Consider the following 24270-nt stretch of genomic DNA (forward strand, 5'->3'; position numbering starts at 1 on the left):
GGAACTTGCTTGTGCCTTGGCCCCAGCACTGCCTGCAAACTGCATCTCCTTGCTTCTCTCGAGTTGCCTGCATCTCTGCTCCATGCCAAAATGATTGTTCTTAGAATAAGCAAAGCCTTCATTGTAGTTTGGATGTCAATCTGTGTCGACTCTGCTAGATTTTTCTTTAAAATCAGCAACTGCGCTTCTTAAGTTAATGCCACCATAATTTAATTGGTTGGCATGCATGGGCTTGCTTGTGATGCAGTGTCATGAAATCGAGCCATTTCTCATATGTTGGCAACCTGAATGCCATCCATCTGGATCTCATCTCGATCGAACCAAAGCGATCGAACCAAAGCGGGAACAGACTGGCTAAAGTTTTCCCCCTGGCGTCTACAGACTATTCTAGTGAACTGGAGGGAGGGAGGCCTTACCCCAATGGTGGTGAGCCTACCTGTCCTTGATATTGTTACCTTGCATTTCATTTGTTAGGCAACCTGGGCCCTGATGTTGCATCATTATGCTCAGATTGCTTTTTATTGGCCTGGGAAGCTATTTTTGTTTCCACTTAGTTTCTCTTGGAAGTTTAGTTCTACCAAAGTAGACTTTTATGATAAATATGATCATAGCTTGTGTAAGTCCACAAAGCTTGATGGATAGAATCTACACTGGTCCAGTTGTTTGGGATTATTTTCTGGTTTGCTAGTTTACAAAGAGACTAAGGTTAATCTATAGCTGTGCTGTTCAATATAGTAGTCACAAGGTCCGTGAGGATATTCAAATTAAAATTAATTTAAATTAAATATTTAGCTTCTCACCCACACTGGCCTTATTATTCCAAGTGCTCCATAGCCATATAGCTCACTGGCTACCATATTGATGACACAGATATGGAACATTTCCATCAGATAGCACTGATCAGATAACATGTAGAGACCTACTGGGTTATCAGAAGACTTAAGGCAGAGTCAAGTCTAGTTCAAAAAGATGTGCAGGCTTGTTACGATGAGCGCTGGGTATTTTATGTAAGTGATGAATCACTAAATTCTGCTCCCAAAACCAATATTACACTATACGTTAACTAACTAGAATTTAAATGAAAATTTGGAGGAAGAATAGGAAAAAAAACCCAGCAGAACACTTTAGGGAAATTAAATCTTTCTCTATTGAAAACTATGGGTCAAATAGCAAATGAAATTTGGCTACGGAATGAATGCATATCCAGACCCTCCCTCCCTGCTTTATTTGCCATGTCTCTTCTACCTCCTGGCCATACCAGACACTATTACTTTCTGTTTCTTAGATGCTGTTGAGAGGGAAAGGACGAAAGACACGGAGAAGTTGGTTTGTGTACGTAGAGAACATCCATGAACTCTGATTAATTTTCTTCCCTCTCTCTTCAGGTCCTTGAGGCCACACGGGTTAATCGAAGAAAGAGCGCATTGGCCTTGCGCTGGGAGGCAGGGATCTATGCCAACCAGGAGGAAGAGGACCATGAATAATAAACTTCCTTCCACCGGAAGCTTCTTTGGTGCTTGGGTTACCAAGAAACCAAGAAATCCACACATCGAAGCATTTTAATGGAATATTTATTAAAGTGCGAACAAACTCCACAATCCTTACGTAGACCAGAAGCTGCAATGACCAACGATGAAAAGAAGCCCACCCATCAAACTCTGTAAACACCCAGGAGTCAAAAGAGAAAGGATTTTTTTTTTTGAGACTCGAAGAATCACCTGGATTTTGGACCAATCCACAGTTGATCCAAAAGGACAAAGCAGTAACAAGCAAGTGAACATGGTTGCTACAGGCAGAACTATGACCAGCCTCGCTGGGTGATGAGGACAAACATTGGTAACAGGGCCATTTAGAGCAGTAGAGCCCACGCTGGTGCAGTCTACAGGGCGTTGGATACTCCCTGCATCGGTTTCCCACCTTCACTCACAGCATCAGAGGTGTTGGGATAACTCTGTTTACTCCAGCAGCCATAAAATGAAATGCAAGTTGCTCTATATTTGCCTGGAAGAGGCACTTATGATTCCACTTTTCTTGCATTGAATTGTTTTTAATTGGGAGCAATTAATGATGGGCAATACATAAAAATCCACATTTTTAAGACAATGTTTCTTCATGTTGCAAACACAATCTATTCTACACGAGGGGGTTGAGAAAGAGGGAGAAAGCCAAACCAAATGGGTTATTTTAGCTTTAGGATCTCGTCTGCTTCTAGTATTGACTAATTTGCTGTTTATGAGAACACATTTTCACAGTTACGTTTCTTCATATGAAAACTATATTTAGCGGGCAACAACTATTTTTATGATGGGATGGGGGGAGTATATCCATGTATAAAATCTGTACACATTCAATGGCTTGGCTCAAGATGGTTAGGGGTATTTTTAGAATGGCAATAATTAAAAAAAGGGCAAACGCTGCCTTAGAGAGGCAGAGGACAGAAAATAAAAAGGTGTTTATAACTATATTTTATATTATAAAGTGGACCTTGGTAGAAGGAGTGATAGATTATTTTGGATCAATCAGAAAGGACACGTTAAAGAAAAGGTCATGAAGGTAGACAGAGAAACAGAGAGGGAGAAAGTAGGAAAATAAGGAAGTAAGAGATATTATTTTTGCTGAGCGACCAGCGTTTTTCAGGATGATAGAAAAATATAGAATAGAAATATAAGTGCAGGCTTGGAATCAGCTACAAATCCTAAAGATGGTGTGTGTGTGTGTGTGTTTGTGTGTGTGTGTTTGTGTGTGCGTGTGTGCGCATGCGCACGTGCCTTTGGGTGTTTGGGTAAAATGTGTGTACAAGGATTAAAATTCCAGAATGAACATGGGACAAGGGTGTACAGTTATTTCCTCCAAAGCTGTCTGCCAGCGTCAGGAGTGAGTGAGAATTTCTTTTTTATGAAAAGGGATATAGAGGCACCGACCTGATGCAGTATTTGTAATATTAAATTGACCTAACCTGGTATTTGCATGAGTCACAATTGCAAAGTTTTGAGCGGTTTTGTAATTTGACATTTAGAAAAGTACCATATTTATTCTCATGCTTTGTAGTCATAGCTTAGTATACTGTAGAGGATGCCAGCTTTACTCTTTCTGTCATTTAAAGCAATATGATAAGGGTATTCAATAATTGGGTGCCCTGAATTTCTGGATGAGAAAAGTTTTTTAATTCTGGCCATGAGAAAAAAAAAAAAAAAACTGACCAGCGTTTTTTTTTTTTTTCCTATTTGTTTTTAAACTATGATTTTTTTAAAAAGAAAAGCAATAATTAAGCCAGACCTCACTAAAATTCCTTTTTGTTTTTATGTTGTTATGTCATAAGCTCTGATATGTTATCCTGACAAGTAGCAATGCCACAACAGTTTGTATGTAGATTTTAGGCACATTATCTTCGCTTCTTTTAATAGACTAGTGTTGACTTTAGGGGGAAAGTTTATTCACAGACAAGCAGTGGGCATAGAGTAAAAATGCTACTGTCTGATGACTTACAAGGATCCTTTAAAACTGCCAAGGGAACCTGCAATTTGAAGCCAAACTCTAGAGACGGGTAGTTGGCACCATCTTCATATGGTTTATTCTCCCGAATCCCGAACATTCTGAAGGAAGACTCAACAATATAGGCTAGCCACTGGGGACGCAAACCAAATAAGATCCCTGCTGCAAGGAATTCATTTGCAAGTGAGGGAGGCTGGCATGGAGACAGACACTCCCAGGAAAATGAGGTCTGTGTTAGATGGGAAGTCCTAATGGGTGAAATGAGAGGACCCAGGAAGGCTGCTTTGCCTGAGGATTTCCAGCCTTCCCACGCCAGGCAGGCACGGGACTTGAAAACCAAAGGGGCCGGAGCTCCTGTGTGGCTCAGGGGCACAGTGGCAGGTAGCAAGGATGGCCAGAGAGCAGAGTGGTTTTATGAGTGGCACGAAAAATGAAACCCGCTTCATGTTTTCTGGACCGACTCTGCACCTGCTAGTGAGCTAGACGTGATAGAGACCAACACCATCCTTCACCAGAGGAAACAGGCCCACCTGCCCCCGGGACCAACCTACAGCTTTTTTTATTCTGTGTTGAAGGAAGCCATGTGTTCACCCACCTTAAACCTACATTTGAAAGGAGAATCTGCAGCTGATGGGAAAGCTTAGGAGGCCACACAGTTCATGGAATCGCTTTAGAGGCAGACCCATTGGCCGTTGACCACAGTTGATTGAACCAGAAGCATGAATGGCGTTGCGTAGAGTCCTAGAGCCGAGTCCCTTGGCCTGCGCTCCATGTGCAGATAAGGCAACAGATGCAGAGTGTCCGTGACCCTCTCACAGTCACAAAGCTGCTTAACTACGGCCCCTACATCTCCAGCGTTTGCTCGTTCCCTCTGCTGCCTTCTGACGACTGCTATTTCCTTGCTCCACTCACTTATGATCCTATTAAGGTGTAAATCACAGTTCCCTTGGAAGAGCCAGATTTTCTCTGAGCTCTTGAGTTTTTTAACTCCTTCAGAAAACATTGGCCATTGTACATAGCACCGTGCTAGGCTCTGGGATCCCAAATGAGCCCCTTTAACCTTCTGAAGACGCAACCGGCCCCTTGGAGGAGAGTCATTCCTGCCTAATCTCATCAAGAGGAAGAGGCTTGTCCAAGCAAAAAAAAAAAAAAAAAATATGGGCCTCTGATGCTCGTCCCTGCCCCCAAATAGCACGCAAGCTTGTTAATCTCAACTATAACAAATGTTTAGATTCTGTAGATGTTAAAAGCTTCCCTGAAAGTGTTCCTTCCCACAGTGTTTATAGATGTTCACTTTCCTCGGGAGCTGATTAACTACTGACATGCCTTGGCTTTCTCATCCAGAAATTATGGAAACAGGGTCTGTCAGTGGTAGGAGGCTGGGCTGTGTTCTACTTGGATGACACAATGCAATTTCCTTGCCTCTTTACACCTCTGCATGCTGCCCACCCTAGACAATGACATATAAGCAGTATATAGGTCAGTGTCCACATATATACACAACACACACACGTAATAAAGCGTAACAAGAAACTCTAAAACGGTGTTGACTCTTGTCTCTGAAGACAAACATTTTTTCCAATTAAAGAATGGATGTAATTAAACTATGTATTGAAAAAAAATAGCCTAAGTGTTTAGAGATGGTGAATATATCCAGTTTTAGTGACAGAACCAATTTCCTGAATTTTAAGCATTCAGTGAGTGAGCTGCCAATTTTGATTTTGTGTTGCCCTTTACCCAAATGACATTTTTTTTTTTTTTTTCCGAGGAGGAGGGTGGGGAGGGAAGTAGCAATACTGTGTTTGAAAATTATACTCTGTATCTGGCTCTCCTGTGTATGTTAACCACTTAAATGTTATTATCCTGCTTTGGTTTTATAGTGATCGTGAAGCATTCGATGCAAGTATACAGTTATTTTCTCATTAAAACCCAGTGTGCGCTGTGTTTTTATAAATGATGGCTACTTGCTTGACTGGGGGTGGGGGGAGGCCGGAAGATGGATCTGCCACATGGTGACACACGCAGGCGTCCTTGGCTTTGGCTTCTGTGGGCAGCATCTGCTTCTTGCAGATTTGGAACCAAAAACAAAACAAAACAAAGCAAAACAACAACAAGAAGAAAACCCCAAAGCAATACTAGCTGGTGGGGCATCCCTGTAACAGGTTGTACCCTTGCCCCTTTTGGTGATGCTGCATCCAACTGGCCTGGCCAGAGCCTAGAAACCTCTCTGACAGGACCCCCCAGAAGTGATACGGGTGCCTCTGGTGAGGTAGGCAGACCCCAAAGTCAAAGGGGTGGCTGGGCCAACAGCAGGACAAATGGTGAAACTCAAGCTTCGCATGGGGCTCTTGGGCTCTGGTTTTTATTATTACAGGCCCGGCGCCTGTGTTTGGCTCTCCTCTGAAGAATGGAGAATTTTGGACTTTAAAGAGCATATGAAGATCGCAGGTTAATCAGGGAGCTTCCTCCCCAAATTATCTCCTGCCCTCCCATCGACTCCCTCACTGCTGCCTCAGTGGCCAGCTTTCTGCCCTATCTGACCCCTCACCATGACCTGCGCCCCAGACCCCCTGTCTCCTGCTCCTCCCCCGCCCCACCCCACCTTTTCCTTGGGTGTCTCTTCCTCCATCTCCCCCAACGTATGGGGCTTCTAATCTTCTGGGGCAGTGGAGCTGTGGTCAGTTCTGGATTCTGGTCCTCTTGGCATCCATCACTACAACATGAGGGTGCCGAGCAAAGCCGGGAGCATCCAGGTACACAAGGCTGGGCACTCAGAACGGGGTGCAGATCTGGGGTAGTCGGGGTGGGAGGGGTCTTCAGGGATGCCCACTGAGGACACTCTTCCCCCAAAACCAAGGTGAGGCAATGAAACCACTATCGGGTAGGTGACAGGTGTGCAGGCTTTTGCCCGGTGACCTAGACCTACCGTCACTACCCCAGGTTCCCCGCCCCTGTAGTCATTGGCATCCAAGAGCCCATCCTTGTGGGACACACGAGGCCATGAAGTCACTGGAGAGCATCGCTCACTCGAATTCTGGGATTCCAATGCCACAGAAGAGTGCGGCAACTGTGTCCCTCCCCACGCAGAACCCACACAAAATTCAGAACTGGGCTGCTAGGAACACAGAAGATGAATGGGACATCCAAGGGGAGACTTTTAAAGGTTTGAAAGGCACAAGATGACAGAAGGGCGAAGAACAGGGCCTCAGAAAATCCCTGGATATGGCCCATTAGCAGTCTCAAGATGCTGCCCAAGCATTCGGATGTTTTCTTTCAGAGAAAGAAGAAAGTTTGCATAATATATATATTTTTTAATCCTGCCATGATCTAGTGTTCTCAGTGGCAGTTAACCTCGATGGGGGAATTATCTGGATGCTTTGTTCTCAGTTCACAGGTGGTGGGCTCCATACAACTGGAATGGATGTGTGGATACCCCCCAGGAAAGCAAAATCTCGAATCTCTCTTTCCCTTGCTTGGTTTTTTTCCACCCCCTCGTTTAGACCACATTCCGACCCTGCAGTGTCCTCAGCTGGTAACGTCGACGCGCCTCTGGGGAGGCATCTCTGTCACCTGGAGGGCTCGTTACATACAGATTCGGGCCTCGGACTGCTGACTCGGTGGGTCTGGTGTATGTAGCCCCCCAGAATTTTCAAACTAGTTCCCTGGAGCTGCTGCTGCTGCTGCTGCTGCTGCAGCAACCTCAGTCTGAGGATCACCGATGTGGAGTGAGTAATGAATAGGGTCTGGGCCTGGCACTTAGTTTGAAAACTGGAGAATTGAGGCATGATGTATACGCTGCAGAGTCACATGTGCTGCTGGGTTGTCTTGAATATTTGTTGGGGGCTTCTGTGCGTTTGCCCAGCACACCCCCTCAACACTTTGTGGGCTTGGGCGAAGCAGAGCTTTGATTCCATTCCGACTCTCGAGAGTCCCCCACCCTACAATTAAGAAGAAAATGTAAAGAGAGTGTAGTGTGCCATCTGTGTATGTTCAGACTCTGATTTCAGGGTCAAGAGCAAGGGATTCATTTGACCTTTGGAAGAAGTTTGGTCGTGTGGGGTGATAGCAACATCAAGATTCCGTAACTTTAGTGCTTTTTTTTTTTTTTTTTTTTTTAAGACTTTATTTGTTTGAGAGAGTGGGAGAGAGCAGAGGCGGGGGGCAGGGGGTGCAGAGGGAGAGGGAGGAGCAGACTCCCCTCTGAGCAGGGAGCCCGATGCAGGCCTCCATCCCAGGGCCCCGGGATCGTGACCTGAGCCGAAGGCAGATGCTTAACCCACTGAGCCACTCAGGTGCCCCTTCCTAGTTTTCTGTTGTTATTTTTGTTTTTATTTTTTATTAACATGGTTGCATATTTGGAGACGAGCTACAAAGTAAGACCTGATCCTTATTGGGTCTAGAGCAGCTCTTCTCGATTCTGGCTCCAGCTGAATCACCTGGAGAGCTTTCAAGTTTGGATTCAATTGGGCTGGGCGGGCCCCCCAGGCATGAGGACCAATAAAGGCCTCCCAGGAGACTAATAGGCAGCAAGTCTGGGGCCTCACTGTCCAGTGCTGTGGCTCCTAACTTGGCTGCCCCGCACCTAGCATCAAGGGGTGTTTGTTTCTAAGATACTGGCACTTGGGCCGCCCCCCCCCCCCCCCCCCAATGCTCTGATGTGTAGTCGGTCTTAACTGGGCTCAGACACGGCTCCGAACGTGGCCACGTTTTAGCAGCTCCCCAGGTGTTTCTAACCTGCAGCCAAGGTTGAGAATCACTGGTCTGGTGGAGAACTGTGTTGGCCTCATGATCTGACTCTGTCCAGAAAGTGCTTGGGGGCAAACTCCAAAGGAAAGGAGTAAAACGCCTTGAGGGCCTGAACTGGTCCATCTCGCGGGTCCCAGGAGACAGAGGGCAGTGTGGGGCGGGGGGAGGCTCGGGGGGCCTCGGTTACTCCTCTGATTCTCTCGGCTCGCCTCCTCCAACCCTCTGGCTGACAGCAGGCCCAGCTCTGAAAACTTTTGGGTAAACTGAGGAATGCAAAAGCTACAAGGGAGGCATGTTCTAGCCCCTACTCACTGCACGCTGAGAAAGAGCCCCAAACGGACAAAACCCCAACACGTCACAGGGTTATCTGTGGGAGATGAAGCCATGGTCATTCCGTTTGCCTTTGTGTTTGCTGATTTCTGTGGTATGAATCGTCCTACGACGGCTGATGGCAGGATGCAGACCGTTTTTAGCAGCTGGTTCACAAAATCCCTGAATATTTAATAACTGGCGGAGAACAAAACTACTGTGATCAGAAAACACAAGGGGTAACCTAGGGGTCTGGAGCCACAGCCCCACTAACAGAGCCGTCCATCCCCTGAGGGGCTCTTCGGAGCCAGTGGCCGCAGGTGACAATCAGGGACTCGGGACTTGGCCATCGCTCCTGATGATCGTGCTCAGTCCCAGGTGCCCAAACCACCCGGCTTGGTCTTGTACCCACTGCTGTCGCCAGGGTCTGGGGCAGGGGAAAGGAGAGGAGGGGATGCTGGGGTCGCTGGGAGGACCACAGAGGTGACACTGGAGAGCCCGTGGGGCAGACGATGGCCCGCGACGTACAGTATCTCCATCATTAGTGTCAGTGTCTCTCTGATAAAACTTGGGCACCATGTGGGGGACCTCAGACTTGGGGCCCGCCACTCTTTCCGTGGAATTCTTGGTCATGGGCTTACTCTAGGTTGGATTTCTGACTTCTGGAGCTGCTGTGGGGGATGACTAGAAGTGCCTGGTGCAGGTGCATTCAGTCAGCAAGCACTTGGTGAGGGCCTGTGTGTCAAAGCCTGTGCGCATAAGGACAAAGGAAGATCAGGGTTGTTGGGAAGGTTTCCACTGGAACTGGGGGGGCTCTTAGCATCTCAAATGTGAGTCCAAAGCGGCTCCAAAGTCAGGCCATGTGTCCACACCCGGGATGGTTTCTACTGGAATTGGGAGGCTCTTAGCGTCGGGAATGTGGGTCCAAAGCAGCTCCAAAGTGAGGCCTGTGTCCATACAGGCCTTCCTGTGCAGCTCCTGCACTATCTCATGCTTTTAAGTTTTCTTCTAAGTGTAGGACCCTTATAACTGTGGTCATCTTCTGGGCAAGAGAGAGCGAGAGATCCAAGGGAAAAGGTGTTTAGCAGAAGCCAACACTATTCCAGAAGTCCTCAGTGGAGGGTCAACAGGTGCTGAGAACCTGGCCAGGAGACGCGGAGGGAGGCGCTTCCTTAGAGGACCAGGAGGGCTGCTCCGGGGCTTCGCTGATCCAGGGAAAGGGGGAGCCTCGCTTCTGGGATCACCTGTGCCTGCAGGTACGAGGTGCGGCCACCGGGTGGCAGTGGCCTCCAAAGTGAAAGCGGCATCCCCAGCCCAGAGCCTTGGCGGGGACTCGGGACCTTTCCCGCCCCCACCCCGAGGCTGGGATCCTCCGAGATCGAGCCCACGGCCACACCCCCAAACGCCACGGTGGGAGCCACCACGTGTGCGACCCCACAGGGCGGTCAAACGTGGCCCGTTACTTCCACGTCCATTTCGGTGCAAAACTGACCTGTGCCACCAGATGGCAGCAGGCACCTGCGTGCGGGGGAGCGGCCCTTTCCCTGCGTTGCTTCCCGAGGGGCCTGCATCCTCTCCGAGGGGCCTGCATCCTCTCCGAGGGGCCTGCATCCTCTCCGACCTACAAAGGAGGAAACCCACTCCGAGAGTTTGAATGACCTGGTGCAGGTGACGTGAGCGGGGGGGGTGGGGGGGGCGGGGGGCCGGGGGGTGCAAGGAGGATCCGGACCCGGGCGGCCAGGCCTGGGCTCCCACCTGCCCCACGTCCCCTGGCGTCCCCCAGATGCCTCAGCAGGTGCACCTCCCGGCCTGGTGCAGGCCCAGCCCGGCTTTCCCGCAGACACAGAGCCTGCCCGCAGCACAGGCCAGCGCCAGCAGGAAGCTGGGTGCGTCCACCAAGGTGGGGCCATGGGTGCGGCCCTGGCTGGCTGCTGGAGGCCACCACTGTCACTAAGAGCCAACATGTGCTAAAATTCTGGGTTTTTCTAGCCAGGCATGCGGCCTGCCCTCTGACTCGTCACAAGGGCCTATATCGAGTCGTGCCAACTGTTCTGCTGGGCCGCAGAGCTTCTCCAGCTTCTCTGCAGCTTCTCCAGCTTCTCTGCAGCTTCTCTGCAGCTTCTAGGCCGGGGCAGGTTTTCCTCGGCCCCTACTGTTCACGTGCACACGCACATTTTACAGGATCACTGCGATTCTAGGTGTCTGCTTCTGCACGGGGTGGGGTAAAGCTAGGCTGGCAACAAAGAGACCCAGTAATTAATTCAGGGTCTGAAAGAAGAGGGGTGACTTGTCTCTCATGTCACAGTCCGAGGGGAGCTATTCAAGGTCCGAGGGAAGATTTAGTTACGTTGGCGTCTTCTTCATCCTGTTCCCCCACCGCCCCCAGGACCTGTTGTCAGGGGACCGTCCGGCTTTAGGAAGAGGTAAAACGCAGTAAAGGCCTTTACTGAAAGCTTAGGGGTGTCGCACTGTCCTCGGTGGCTGGGGCTTGCCTGCATCAAGACAGACAGTCGACTGGCTTCTAGAGATCAGGAAACTATTGCTAGAACTTCTGCTGCCATCCCAGAAGCTGGCAAGGGAAAACCCACATGCAGCCTGAAGGAACAGGCCGTTGCAAATGTGGTTAGGGCTGCATATCCTCTCTCAGTACATAGTCCACATCTAGTTTATCCTTTTCTGGACTTTTCTTTTTTGAAAAAAAGATTTTTATTTATTTATTCATGAGATAGAGAGAGAGGCAGAGACACAGGCAGAGGGGGAAGCAGGCTCCCTGCAGGACTCGATCCCAGGACCCCGGGGTCACGCCCTGGGCCGAAGGCAGAGGCTCAACCTCTGAGCCACCCGGACGTCCCCCTTTTCTGGACTTACAACAGCACAACCTGTAGGAGGAAGAGACAAGGACAGATGAGAGGAACGTAGAACCAGGAAGCCCTCTGGACTAGTCGGGATCTCCCTTGTCTTTTAACACAAAAGATCACGTTTGCCTCCTTGTGCCAGAGATGCCTCTCGAACGCCCACATCCCACAGATCCCACGTACCATGGAGGCAGGGTTGGCAGGCTTCGTGGGGCCTCACGACAAGGGTCAGCCTGGACGGGGGAGCCACTAGGATAGTCACTCACCATGAAAGCCAGCTGCCGGTGCTCGGCCGTCCCTAAGTCATGCTACCTGCGTCTCCCTCCGGGGCCGGCGGCCTAATAGGGCCTTCTGCAGGGTCTCTAGGTCAGGCCGCTGCTTGCACTTGAGCTGCCTTCTCTGAATTGCAGGCCCTACAGATGGGTGATGTTCTTTAACCACGGGGTCATGAGTTGTTTGGGTGGGGGGAGAGTTGTCCCAGTAACAGCACATAGTCGTGGTAATTGGGTTTACGACATGTATCTGGTTTGGGGGGAACTGTAGGGCTTTGACCATTTAGGGGGGGGAAGAGGCTCTGTTGCCTTCCTATGGGGCCTGAGGGGTGATTTTTCTTCCCTGTCCCCTCCAGAGCCAGTACGCAAGTCTCCGGTGTCTCTGTGCAAGGTGTTGGGTCACTGAAGGGGTCTTTTTGTGCTGAAAGAGAGCTGTAGGAGGAAACCTAGCAAATGCGACACCTGTGTACCAATCACACATGAAGGCAGGGGACAGCCTGTATCGTGACCCATGAGACTCCACCGCAATCACCTGGAGGACCTGCTAAGACACACTGTTGGGCCTCATCCCCAGAGTTTCTGGGTCAGTGGGTCTGGGTGGGGCCAGATTATCCTCATTTCTGACGTGCCCAGTGAAGCTAATGCTGCTGGCCTGCAGACCATGGAGCTAGGTGATCGGCTGGGGTACCACTACCACTGGTGCCCCCGATCGCTCCAAAGTTAATCACTCTGAAGTTTTTTTAAGTGTCCTAACAACACTCTGAAAATAACTCTTTGCCCACACTCCTCTTCCCTGGAGAAATACCACAGAGGGTGTTCTGGGGAGCTTTTTGCCCAAACCGTTCCAGAACTTTGCCCAGAAGTGTTCTAAGTATAATCGCTGAGTTGATCCTTGTCTGTGTATGGCTTCTAGTTCATGTCAAGAAGAATCCTGAAATTATAAAACCCTGTAGCAAGAAGTGACCAATAGGTTTCTGGTTTCATATATGGAAGGGACACCCGGGTGGGCCCTAGAGGAAGTCCATAGTGTTCTCTCCCCATATAACTCTACCCTAGAACAGAATACAGTTGGGCCTGCATATTTGTAGGAGGATCAATGATCCTTCTGGTCAACTTTCTTTTTTAGAGAGCCCCAGATGTAGGGTTAGGATCTTCCCACGCACAAAGCTGGCTTGATACAATAAGCATGGGCAATAGAACAGCCCCCCATCCCTGCTCCCTGTCCTTAGGAAGTCAAGTAGAAGAAGTGTGGGACCCAAAGGAGAAGGCACATGAAGATTCTTACAAGTGCTGTGCTTGGCCCCACAGAGAAGCCTCTGTCTCTTGAGTAACTTTGAGCCTCTGGTTTGCAATCCATGGGGTCCTAAGGTAGTGGGTCTGACTGCTGACCACATATTAGAATCATCAGGGGGAGCTTTCAAAAAGTGCCCCTGCTCAAAACCAGCTGGTCTAGACAATCATCTGTTAACAAAAAAAAAAAAAAAAAAAAAAAAAAAGAGAGGAGGTGAGGATTTAACAAAGAAAAATTAAAGCAAATGCCACCAAAGGCCAAAAATGGAAAAAGGACCATGGGAAAATATGGTTGGTTACTGGAAAGAGGCTGAAGGGAACTTTCCAGAATGCTGGAAATGTTTATCTTGATCTATGGTGTGTGTGTGTGTGTGTGTGTGTGTGTGTATCTCTATGTGAAAATAAGTATATATTTATATGTATAAATATGTATGTCTTTAAGACACACTGGAGATTAGTGCCCTTCCCACATTATACATGTTTTATGCCTTCGTTAAAAAGAAAAATATGGAATATCAATGCTCTGGCCCTAGTCCAGAGACTGTAATTTAGTTGGATATTCTCCAAGTCCCCTCTTGATTCTCTTGTGCAGTCAGGGTTGGGAAGCACGGTCTCCGAGAACTGAGCCAGTCCAGGTGAGCGCCTAATGCTGGAGGGGCCGAAGGGGACCCACGGCTCACTCATGGGCCAGCTCACCAGGGTTTGCCACCGTGAGCACTTGTATGGAGTCTCGTTGCACACACACCCTTTGGGGACTGGTGATGGTCCTTGGCTGGTCCGGGGTCTTCCCGTGGATCTTGCCAGCATGTGGTAGAGCTCAGCAGAGAGGAGCTTGGGATTTGGGGGACAACCTCTCCTAGTCCTCAGGTTGTGAGGGTGGCCACCTGTGTGCTGTGGGCAGAACCTTAAAAAGAGTGAGCAAGGGTCTGGTTTGTGGGGAGAATCTGGCAAGTGGAAGGATGGGCAGGAGCAGGAATCCACGGCTAGTGCAGGAGCGGGGACGGGCTGTCTCAGGACCCTCCAACCAAGAGAGCACTGCGCTTCCTGTGAAGGGGGGCAGCTCTTACCCTGGGACAATATTTGCTGACCTAGATCTCCTGTTGATCCTAGGGGCTAGCTCAGGCTTAAAAAGCACTTGGAGTTTGGGTTGGCAGACGATGCACTGTTTGCCACCAGCACCTTTCCCCTTCCTTCTTCCATTTCTTGGCCAAGGCTGGGGGGTTGGCACGCTGCCCAGCCTTGGTTATGATCCCGGATTTGGGGAATTCAGGGGGTGGATTAAAACAGCCAGGTGGTCAATTATCAATGAACAGACAAAGGGGAGATAAAAGGCTTAATAATACATAGTGCATGGATTGTCTTTCTGGACAGAAGTGAAGGGGAAATCCTAACGTAACTGCCACAAACCCAGAGCCAAGAAATAAAATGAGAGATTCAGTCCCTTGAACACTGTTTCCAGGAAGCATATTTGTTCATTAGCTGTGGGGGAAACGTAATCACAGCAATAAAAAATAAAAAAGAACACTTCAGGAACTGATGTGCAGATGGAAAATGTTGATGGTGGGTCAGTTGGGTCTTCCTAAATAATAAGGAAGAGATCTGAAGGAATGTTCGAGCAAAGTGTGGTAACCAATGTCTCAAAGGCTGGGGCAGGGTTAAGTTTTAAGAAGCAGTATTTAGAAAAAGACACAGGGTTCTCTCTGGACTCCCAGGAGAAGCACCAATTTCCCCACTGACAGTTATCAAGTCAAAAATATTTCCTTTTTTAAAAAAATTATTTTTATTTTTTTAAAGATTTTTATTTATTTATGAGAAACACACACACACACAGAGAGAGAGAGAGAGAGAGAGAGGCAGAGACACAGGCAGAGGGAGAAGCAGGCTCCATGCAAGGAGCCTGACGTGGGACTTGATCCTGGTACTCCAGGATCACACCCTGGACCAAAGGCAAGTGCTCAACCACTGAGCCACCCAGGCTTTCCCCTCTTTTTTTTTTTTTTTTTAAGTCAAAAATATTTCAAGAGGATTCCCCAGCTATGATGATACAGAATAAATTGAGGGAAGGAATTAGAAGGAAGTAATGCAACACAGTAGTGTTAAGAGATAAACTGAGGCACAGCAAACACTGAAAGAGTTTATTTGAGCAAAAATCTATTGACATCCAGTTAGCCCCAAACTACAAGTGATTAGGGGAACCCCATCAAGAGCTCAGGGAGAGACTTTGATACGGCAGACAGGGAAGCGAAGTGAGGAAGCTATTGATTGGCTACAGCCCAAGGCCTAGTTGGTTATGTGTGACCGGTTGTCCTTAGGTTGCAATTTTGTGACCTAGAGGCACTCCAGGCTTGGATTTGGTTTGCTTAAACAGGCCACCTCCTGTTGCAGAGGTGGTGGTGGGACACGGGTGCGGGAATGGCACAGGCCCCAGGTGCACCAGCAGAGAGTAGACAAGACCCAGCCACCCGGGAAAGTGAGGTGGACCTGATGCATAGGGGGTGGGAGGGAGTCCCCTCACCTGCAGGAGCCTGTGGGGCCACCAGCCGTCCACCCAAGCCCACAGACCTTGAGCCGGGCCACTGTAGACAGCCAAGGGAAGAGAGCCCCAAAAGGCACCACAGCCAATCCCATAAGGAGCCATCTGTGCTCACTCTGCGCCTTCCACCCTGATGCCAAAAGACTGTACCCATGGAACGAGAGAGGGTTGTGTGAACAAGGACACCATGTCCCCCCACCCCCACCCCAACCAACCCTGGTCTTAAAAGTGTTTGCTGCCAGGCCTGCTGGGGCAGGGAGGGAGGTCGGTGGGTCTAACTGGAGTGTGAGGTAAGACCTGGGATGAAGTTAGGGAACCAGCTTGAAGTGACTGCCCCCTGGCGGGCATGTGGTGGAATTGCCATGAAGACCTAGGGGGCTGCTGACCCCTCCTGTTCCAACTAGGACGCGTGTGGCTCAGAGAGCTCAGCCACTCAGCCAAGGTCACGTCTCCCAGTGGCAGTGCTGAGAGGACTGACGCCCATACCAGCAGCCACGTCGGGGTGGGGTGGGGGGTCCTCGCTGTGGTCGGAAGGCTGGGAGACCTGCTGTGGGACTCACGATGACGTGAGCTGGCTGGTCTCTGGTTTCCAGAAGCTTCTTCCTCTGCTAGCACAGTGGAGAGCGCTCGAGAAGAGGGTAGCCCTAGTCCTGCCCAGCACGGGAGAGAGAGGATCAGAGGTGCAGGGGGTCCCACACTAAGCTGCGCCCGAGCAGGTGTGCCAGCCTAGGGCTTGATGGAAGTGTGAGTGTGATTGGGAGGCGGAGGGGAGGGTGCTGGCCTAATGCTCTTGGCAGGAGCACCCTGGTGGGAAGAGGGAAGATTCCAAACCAGCCCTGCCCGTGCCCTGTGTCCCTTCAGGCTTTGGTAGGAACACCTGATCCTCAGCCCCACCCTCAGCATGAGAGCAGCTCAGTCCCAGGGAAGGCCAGGCCTCTGGGGCACAGACGCCACCCTGTCCGGTCGGCCTTGATGGCAGGCGGTTGGCTCTGACCTGAACTTGACGACACTGACCTGGCCTGTTCTTGGCTAAAATGTTTTCCTCCTCGGGCATAGCCTCTTGGACTCTGGCTTTTTATTTACTTATCTTTATGTATTTAGTTTTTAGAGAGGAGAGGGGCAGTGGGAGAGGGAGAGGGAGAATCTTAAGCAGACTCCCTACAGAGCATGAAGCCAGATGCAGGACTCGATCTCACAACCCTGTGGTCATGACCTGAGCTGAAATCAAGAGTATTTTGTTTTTAGACTTTATTTATTTATTCATGAGAGACACAGAGAGAGAGAGAGAGATTGAGGCAGAGACACAGGCAGAGGGAGAAGCAGGCTCCTCGCTGTGAGCCCAGTGTGGGGGCTCGATCCCCAGACCCGGGGTCATGCCTTGAGCCGAAGGCAGAGGCTCAACTGCTGAGCCACCCAGGTGGCCCAGGGCTCTGGCCTTGTAAACCCATGCTCAAGAAAAAACAACTTCAGATTGTGGAATATGGATCTAGAAAAGGGATGAGTGCGAGGGGTGCGGTCAGGGAAGTGACCTGTCCCATGTCTTGCCTCTTAAAGTCTGTGACACCCCACCGCCCTGGCTCTCCTTTACTCCCCGGTCAGGGTCCTTCACCGTCCCTCCTCCTCCTTTCCTGCTTCTCCTAAAGAAGGATTGGAAAGATCCTTAGAGTTCTTTCAACTAAGTAAACTGCATTTTCAGGACTCATTCCAGACCCCGTCCTCTCTCCGCACCCTACACGGGTGAGCTCGCCTTGCCTCGTCCTTTCCAGTACCTCTGCACACTCGCGCCACTTAAATTCGTGTCCAGCCCAGAACTTTGGTCCCATTCATCCACCGGCCCATTTGGTATCTTCCTTTGCGTATCTCACGAACGTCTCAAACTCAGGATCCCTCAAACTGAATCTTCCTTCCTTAAATCCTAATGACTCTAGCTCCAAAATTCGTATCCGGTGTATCCACTCCCCCCCACCCGCCCCCATCTCTGCGGCTCCTCCTCTAGCTTGAACTAACAGCATCTTTCCCACTGTACTTGGCCATTTTCTCCCTGGTGTTGCCTCTTACTGTGACCCTCAACCCTTTCTCCATAGAACAACCAGAGTAATCTGGTTAAAAGGCAAATTAAATAATTTTAGTCTCACATGTCGATCTCTTACTGGCTGTTTATTGTATTCAGGATGGAATCTCCTACTGTCCTCTAACCTGGCCCCTATCCACCCGTGCTAGCCTTAGTGCTGCTCACCTGGGCTTTCCTATTCCTGCTCTCCTTCCAGGCACATGGGATGATTGCATACCCTTGATGGGAAGAGAGGACCACAGAACTTCCTTGGGGCAATGAAACGTAAGTACAAGAGGTTTGAAAGCCAGTCCAGGACTAGTAGTGCACTTTCTTCTCCTGCTACAGCGTTTAGGGAAACCAGCATTGGTCTTCCAGGTGGCATGAGGCCGAACTGCTGGCAGCGCTTGCAGGAGAGCTGTCTTGGGAAGTTTGCCCAAATGCACATGGACCTTTCAGGAGTGAAGAAAAGCACCTGTTGTGAGATCTGAGGGTTTGTTTCTGCAGCAAAACATAGTCTGTCCCAATTGATACGTTGTAGAAAAAGGGGTTATGTATGGCGATCCTCTTTATTTTTATTTATTTTTATTTTTTTTTATTTATTTTATTTATTTATTTTTTTTGGCGATCCTCTTTAAAACGGAGCAAAGGACAAGGGCTTTTCAGAAAATGTCCTTTTTCATTAGACTAGAAAAAAATTAACAGTGGCTCTTGTGCTCTTGTGTATTTTTTCCCCCCAGTGGCTCTTATTTTTTGCAAAAGGAATTGCAACAAATCCCCAAATTGGAGTGAGTTTCTGGGTGATCCAAGAAGCAGGCACATTCGTATTTTTGCCAGGTAACGACACACCTCGTTAACAACCCTGGGTGTAGATGGGCAAGACTGGATCACCACTGGGGAAAAAGAGGGAAACACAAGTGAAACTTTACAGAGATATTATCTGAGGTGAGGGAAAGGCACCTTCGGTGTGTTTAAATATTGTTAATAAAGTCACACATTAACCAGGAAAGCCCTGCTTTCTTCCCATTATCCAAGTAACACCTGCTTCACTTTGTCCTAAGTTTAAAATACCCCAGGGAAAGATCTGGATGCTTCAAATTTGGCTGAAAAGGAAAGCGTTTGTGGGGAAGACATATTTTCCAAGCTTTTTCTTTTTCTTTTTCTTTTCTTTCTTTCTTTCTTTTTTTTTTTTTTTTGGTTTCCTACTTAGGCTCCTCTTACTATTTATCTTCAATGACCAGCAGTGTTTATAAGACTTAATTAGGAGAGAGCAAGTAGGAGAGAGAAAGGCAGGGAGAGTAAGAAAAGAGACAAATGGGATGGATGGAAGGAAGCAAGGGAGGGAGGGAGGAACAGAGGGAAAGAGAGAAGGAAATACACCTGTGGTGACATTGGAACGTGCAGTCTCGGTGAGAGGGAAGAGATGGCCACCCTTCCCGAACGCCCTTAAACACACAAAATAGTAGGGTGTTTTTTTTAAACCCTGAGTGACCACAGTTTGGGAGGCTCAGCTGAAATAATATGGTCACTACCAATGAATGTAGCGCCTTCTCAGTGAGCTGGCCTCCAGGCACAGTAACCAGAAAAAGGCAATTCTCAGAGCTCACCTCCAGATCATCAGAAGATACTGGCAACAAGAATGCCCAACACTCATTGATTCCGGGGCCCTGCTAAGGCATTCCATTGGCTAGGGTGCCTGTGTCATGTTTCAAAGTTTCCATTTCTAGGGATGGAGAAGATGTCCTACTGGGCCTTCCCAAGGAGTGGGCATCTAGGGCTCCGTAGCGATGTCTTCGTAGACAAGCAGAATAAGGCCATGTTGATCACACAGCGCTCTTTCATCCTGGACCATGGGCCATCTGGCCTAGGCAGGCTCTTCTTTTTTAAAGGGCGAGACCCTATGTCCACCATGAAGTTCAAAATCCCTGCAACTTAGTCCAGTCTTGGCTCATAGCTAGAGGTCCGAGTTGTGGCTCCGTCTCCCGGTTCTTTGATGAGGCCACCGGTGCTTTCAACGCTGAGACATTGGCTGAGCAGAGAGCTTCAGGCTGGGCCGTACAAGCCCAGCTTCCTGGCAGTTTGAGAGATCCTAGGAGTTTTCCTCTGGGGAAATGGATAGTGAGCTGCTTTTCCAGACCTGCCTGGGTTCTTTAGGGAAGGAGGGCACTGAATGCCTACATTTAGGCCAGATCCCACTGCCTTTGTTTGGGCACGGCCCACCTGACATTCTCGCCGGGCTGTTCGGGGGATGGCAGTCCCTTGCTGAGTCATCTGATTGTCTTCAAACAAGCCTGGGTCTCCGTCCTGAGGGAGCCTTTGCTCAGACCCCATGAGCTTGGCCTTGTGTTTTACCTGAAGGCCGGTTTCCTGGTGGAAGGTCTGTACCCAGCGGTACATCTCTAGGTGCGTGTTCCACGGAGACTCGAGAGCCTGAAGACAGCCTCTGTCAGCCTCCTCCCGCATCCCCTCTGCCTCAGGATCCATCTCCTCCAGGGACAGTGAACGTCTTCTCTCCTTGTTAATCCAAACAGGACTGACCATGGACTCAGCAGGAGCGGGCGTGTACCCTCCTGACAAAGCAAGTCACAAGCAGGGTCACCACTGGAACGGACGTGGGCACCTCTCATTGGGCGGGGGGGTGTCTCAGAGCTTTTGAGCTGAAGGAATGCTATCCCAAAACGTCAAGGAAGCCTGGTACCATCACATTGCATGTGTGTGTACACGTACGTGGGTCACACATGATCCCACTTGCGTGCTCACACGTGTATACCCCCTCCCTTGCCCACACATTCACATCCATACAATCTCTCTCTCTAACATACACACACCCACACACAGACTCACGCACAATTATTCATTCATTCAACAGGTATTTATTGAGCATTTATTATGTGCCAGGCATTATTTATTCTAGGTTCGGGGGAAATGGCAGTAAACATTGAGGCAACAGCCACATCCTCGTGGATATGCTCTAGCGGGCAGGAACCACAGTAAGCAAGCGAATATATCATAATAAAATAGCAGGTGGTAACCAATGCTATAAAGAAGCTCCCCCCCCCCAAAAAAAATAAAGAAAAACCCAAGCAGAACAGAGTTTAATAGCAGACTCCGGGTCTCCACTGCAGTGAAGGAGTGAACCCAAGGTAGAGCCAGGGAACGAGCGTTCAGGCTGAGACAATGGTGCAGATGCACACGCGCTCGCCAGTGGAAAAGATTACTCTTAACTTATGGGGTTTTGCGTTCTGGGATTCCAAGAATGGGTTTACTACCCAAGGTGGAGGAGGGAGGAGCTGTATTTGGAAGCAGCTCCTTGGAGGGCTGGGGGCTCCTCCCATCCCACGGACACTGTTCTGGGAACACGCATCACCTCCTGCTTCTCTGAACTGGCTGCAGAGGTGAGGTGATGCCTGTCTTCTTTCTCAAGGATCTATTTTTACCACCTCGTGGCACCTGACACTTTATTGTCAACCCCTGGTGGCAGAGAGGGTTGTGGGAATGACCCAAAGGTGTTCCAAAGAGAGAAGGTCTGTGACCAGCCTGGAGTTGCCTCGGACTTGTCAGTGGAGTGCTCTTGAGCATCCCGGCCATTTGTCACTGCACAAGGCACTTGTCACTGCAGGAGGCCCTGGACAGGACAAAGTGCAGGCAGGGGTGGAGAGGTCCAGGTAGAGGGAACCCCCCTGATCACCAGGTCTGGGAGGCTAAGGGAGTGGGGGCAGGTGCAGCCATGTCTCTGCAAAGAGGGGAACGACTGGAAATTTGTTCCCGCTGTAGGACTGCCCCACGGTTCTCAGCATGGCAAACGTGGAAACCTTTACAAGGAGCCAAAACGTTCTGTGTCCGTTTGAGAACAGAGGAGGAGGGGATGTGACGGGACAATCTAGGAACTAGTATCTTCTCCACTATGCCAAGGGGGACAAGCAGGCCTTGGATGCAGAGAGGAGCCTCCCTAGCTGTCATTCCCAGCCTGGGGTCCACAGAGGACGAGGGGAAAGACTAAGTGGGAGGCACACTCAGACCCTGCCCCCAACACAGATCCTGCTGAGTGGCCGACCTGGCCTGGGGGCCCCAAGTCTTCCCTGACCAAAGCAGTGCCTGACCAGCCCTCTGGCACTAACCTGCCCTCGCTGCTCCCAGGACGCTAGTGAGGGGAGGAGGGCGCCCAGTGGGTGGGAGAAGGGGCCAGAGGGGAGGGATGGGCCGGGGGGGGGGGGGGAAGGAATTCTGTGGGACATGTCAAGCCTGACTGTCTTTGGGATGTGCACATTACATGGGTTTGTGAGTCCCAACGCTGGGTCTGGCAAGCCTGGTACTTCCATTTGGTAGTGGTTTAATAAGTGTGTGCTGAGTGACGGAATGACTAAACACCTCTGAGGATGAACCAGGGCTTCAAGAACATTTCAGTGTACCCCCTGCAGAGATGGGGGCCACCGGGCGGTGCCGGTTCAGTTCATACAGAGCCCCCTGGTTGGCAGCAGCACATGTGACGGGAGCCGGGCACCTTCAGCCGGGTGGTGCCACTTTTGTCTCAAAAGGCCACACATTTCCTGTCCCGGATGGATGTCCCTCTGGCCCCTCATCCCATCCCAGCTGGCCTAGTGCAGGGCAGGCCACCCAATGAGTCCTGAAGTGTAGAAGAGCCACAGAGACCCTCGGGCCCAGCCTTGGCCTTCCCCCCTCCCTTGACCCATTCATTCCTCCGGTAGAGGGAAGGGCTGGGACAGAACGGGAACCGCAGCGCTACCTTCCTCCAGGAATGAAGCCGGAGTTCCCAGAGGGAAGAGGCCTCCTCCCTCCGAGGCTTCTGCGGCTCAAGCCTCCTGGGAAGTTGTCTGAGACTGTGACCAGCACGCCCTGAGCCAAGGTGCCTCCTGAGTCCCTGAGCCTCGGGCTCCCGAGGCCCTTGCCCAGGGTCTCGGGAACGCCACGTCGGCTCTCTCCAGAGGTCCGTTTCTCCAGCTTTGCAGGAGGTGAGACCCAACCAGGAAGAGCTCCCATGGCTCCACCTGCCCAGCAGGGGCCCAAGGCACCATGCACCAGGAAGAACAGGCCAGCCAGGTGAGAACGGGGGAGCAGCGGTCAGGTGCAGCCGGCAGCTGGCCAGGTTGGCAGGAGCTGCCCGGACGCAGGCCTCCTTGCTCCGGCTCTGACCCCCCTCAAAGGCCTCCCCGGCTGCAGCTCCCCCGCCCCCCACTCCTGCCCCCAGCACCTGCCCGGCCCTACGCCCTACCTTCCTACCTTTCGGGAGCACCACCAGCTGGGCCTGGGCCCTCTGCTGCCTCCGCAAGTACTGGGCTCGCAGGCCCTGGACGCCGAGCGGGGGCTCTCTCCCCGGGGCCTGCGTGCCCGAGCCCTCGGCCATGGAGCAGGGCCCCCGCTGCCAGCAGTGCGGCAGGGCCGGGCAGAGGCAGGGCAGCCCCTGCATGGGATCCGGGAGCAGAGCAAACAGGGATGGGCGGGGCGCGAGGGGGGAGCCAGGGGGAGGGGGGAGCGAGGAGGGGGTGGGGAGCGAGGAGGGCGGGGAGCGGGGAGCGAGGAGGGGGGAGCGATGGGGGAGAGAGGAGGGGGAGTGAGGAGGGGGAGCGAGGAGGAGGGGGGGAGCGAGGAGGGGGGAGCAAGAAGGGGGAGTGGGGAGCGAGGAGGGGGCAGTGAGGAGGGGGGAGCGAGGAGGGGGGAGCAAGAAGGGGGAGTGGGGAGCGAGGAGGGGGGAGCGAGGAGGGGGGAGCGATGGGGGAGCGAGGAGGGGGCAGTGAGGAGGGGGAGCGAGGAGGAGGGGGGAGCGAGGAGGGGGGAGCAAGAAGGGGAGGGGGAGCGAGGGAGGGCGGGGAAGCAAGGAAGGCGGGAAGGGGGGAGGGAGGAGGGGGGGCGATGGGGAGCGAGGAGGGGGGAGCAAGAAGGGAGGGGGTGGGAAGCGAGGAGGAGGGGGAGCGAGGGGGTGGTAGCGAGGAAGGGGGAGCGAGGAGGACGGGGAGGGGGAGCGAGGAGGGGAGCAAGGAGGGGGGTGGGGAGCGAGGAGGGGCAGGGAGGGGAGAGCGAGGACGGCGGGGAGGGGGAGCGAGGGGGGGCAGGGAGGGGGGGAGCGAGGAGGATGGGGAGCGAGGAGGGGGAGCGAGGGGGAGGGAGAAGCGGGGGGCGGGGGGGAAGTAAGGGGGCGGGGGGCAGTAAAGGGGGGGCGAGACGGGAGAGGTAAGGGAAACGAGGGCGGGAAGCTAGGGCAAGGGGCGGAAGAGGTGGGGGAGCACCGGGTGGGGGTCCGGAGTGGGCGGGGAAGGCAGGACAGGGGACGGGACAGGAGGAAGAGTGGGGGGGGGAAGACGGCGTGGGGGCCCCAAGGGGTCCCCAGGCGGGGAGGAGACGAGCAGGCGGAGGCCGGGGCAGGGGGTGACCAGCGAGGGGCCGAGGGCCGGGGGCCGAGGGCCGGGGGGGGGGGGGGGGGTAGGCCCGCCGGCCGCGCCCCGCCCCGCCCCGCCCTTCAGGGGGTCCCGGGAGCCCGGGGTCCGCGCTGCTGGATCCCAGCGTCCCTCCCGCGGCGCCTGGGCCTTCCTGGCGGAGCCGAGCCCGCGCGAGGCCAGGTGCTGCTCGGCTCACCTGTCTCACCTGTCGCGGGCTGGACCTGGACTCTCAGCCCCAAACCTGTCGGTTCGGTCTGCGGTTGGCGAAGGAGCAGCCTCTGCAGCCTCAGAGCTGGCGCCGCGGGGTGCGCAGCCGCGGCGGGGACCCAGT

General features: G+C 51.8%; 2 protein-coding genes across 12 annotated transcripts in view; one reads left to right on the forward strand and one right to left on the reverse strand.

Moving 5' to 3' along the window:
- The window catches only part of PALM2AKAP2 (PALM2 and AKAP2 fusion), a 460195-nt gene extending 454749 nt beyond the window's left edge, over window positions 1–5446 (forward strand). For all 11 annotated transcript variants that reach the window (XM_049116365.1, XM_025432731.3, XM_025432733.3 and 8 more), the window contains one exon: window positions 1386–5446. In XM_049116365.1, coding sequence (XP_048972322.1) covers window positions 1386–1484 — 99 coding nt within the window. In that variant the 3' untranslated portion in view covers window positions 1485–5446. The remainder of the gene's footprint in view (window positions 1–1385) is intronic.
- Window positions 5447–15085: 9639 nt separating this feature from the next.
- Window positions 15086–23007, reverse strand: C11H9orf152 (chromosome 11 C9orf152 homolog). Its single transcript, XM_025432613.3, has 2 exons — window positions 22786–23007; window positions 15086–20117 (listed from the first exon to the last, which is right to left on the reverse strand). The coding sequence occupies exons 1-2, from the start codon at window positions 22970–22972 to the stop codon at window positions 19591–19593; spliced, it is 714 nt and encodes a 237-aa protein (XP_025288398.1). The 5' UTR covers window positions 22973–23007; the 3' UTR covers window positions 15086–19590.
- Window positions 23008–24270: the final 1263 nt, after the last annotated feature.

This window comes from Canis lupus, chromosome 11 (genome assembly GCF_003254725.2).
Source record: "Canis lupus dingo isolate Sandy chromosome 11, ASM325472v2, whole genome shotgun sequence".
Classification (NCBI taxonomy): domain Eukaryota; kingdom Metazoa; phylum Chordata; class Mammalia; order Carnivora; family Canidae; genus Canis; species Canis lupus.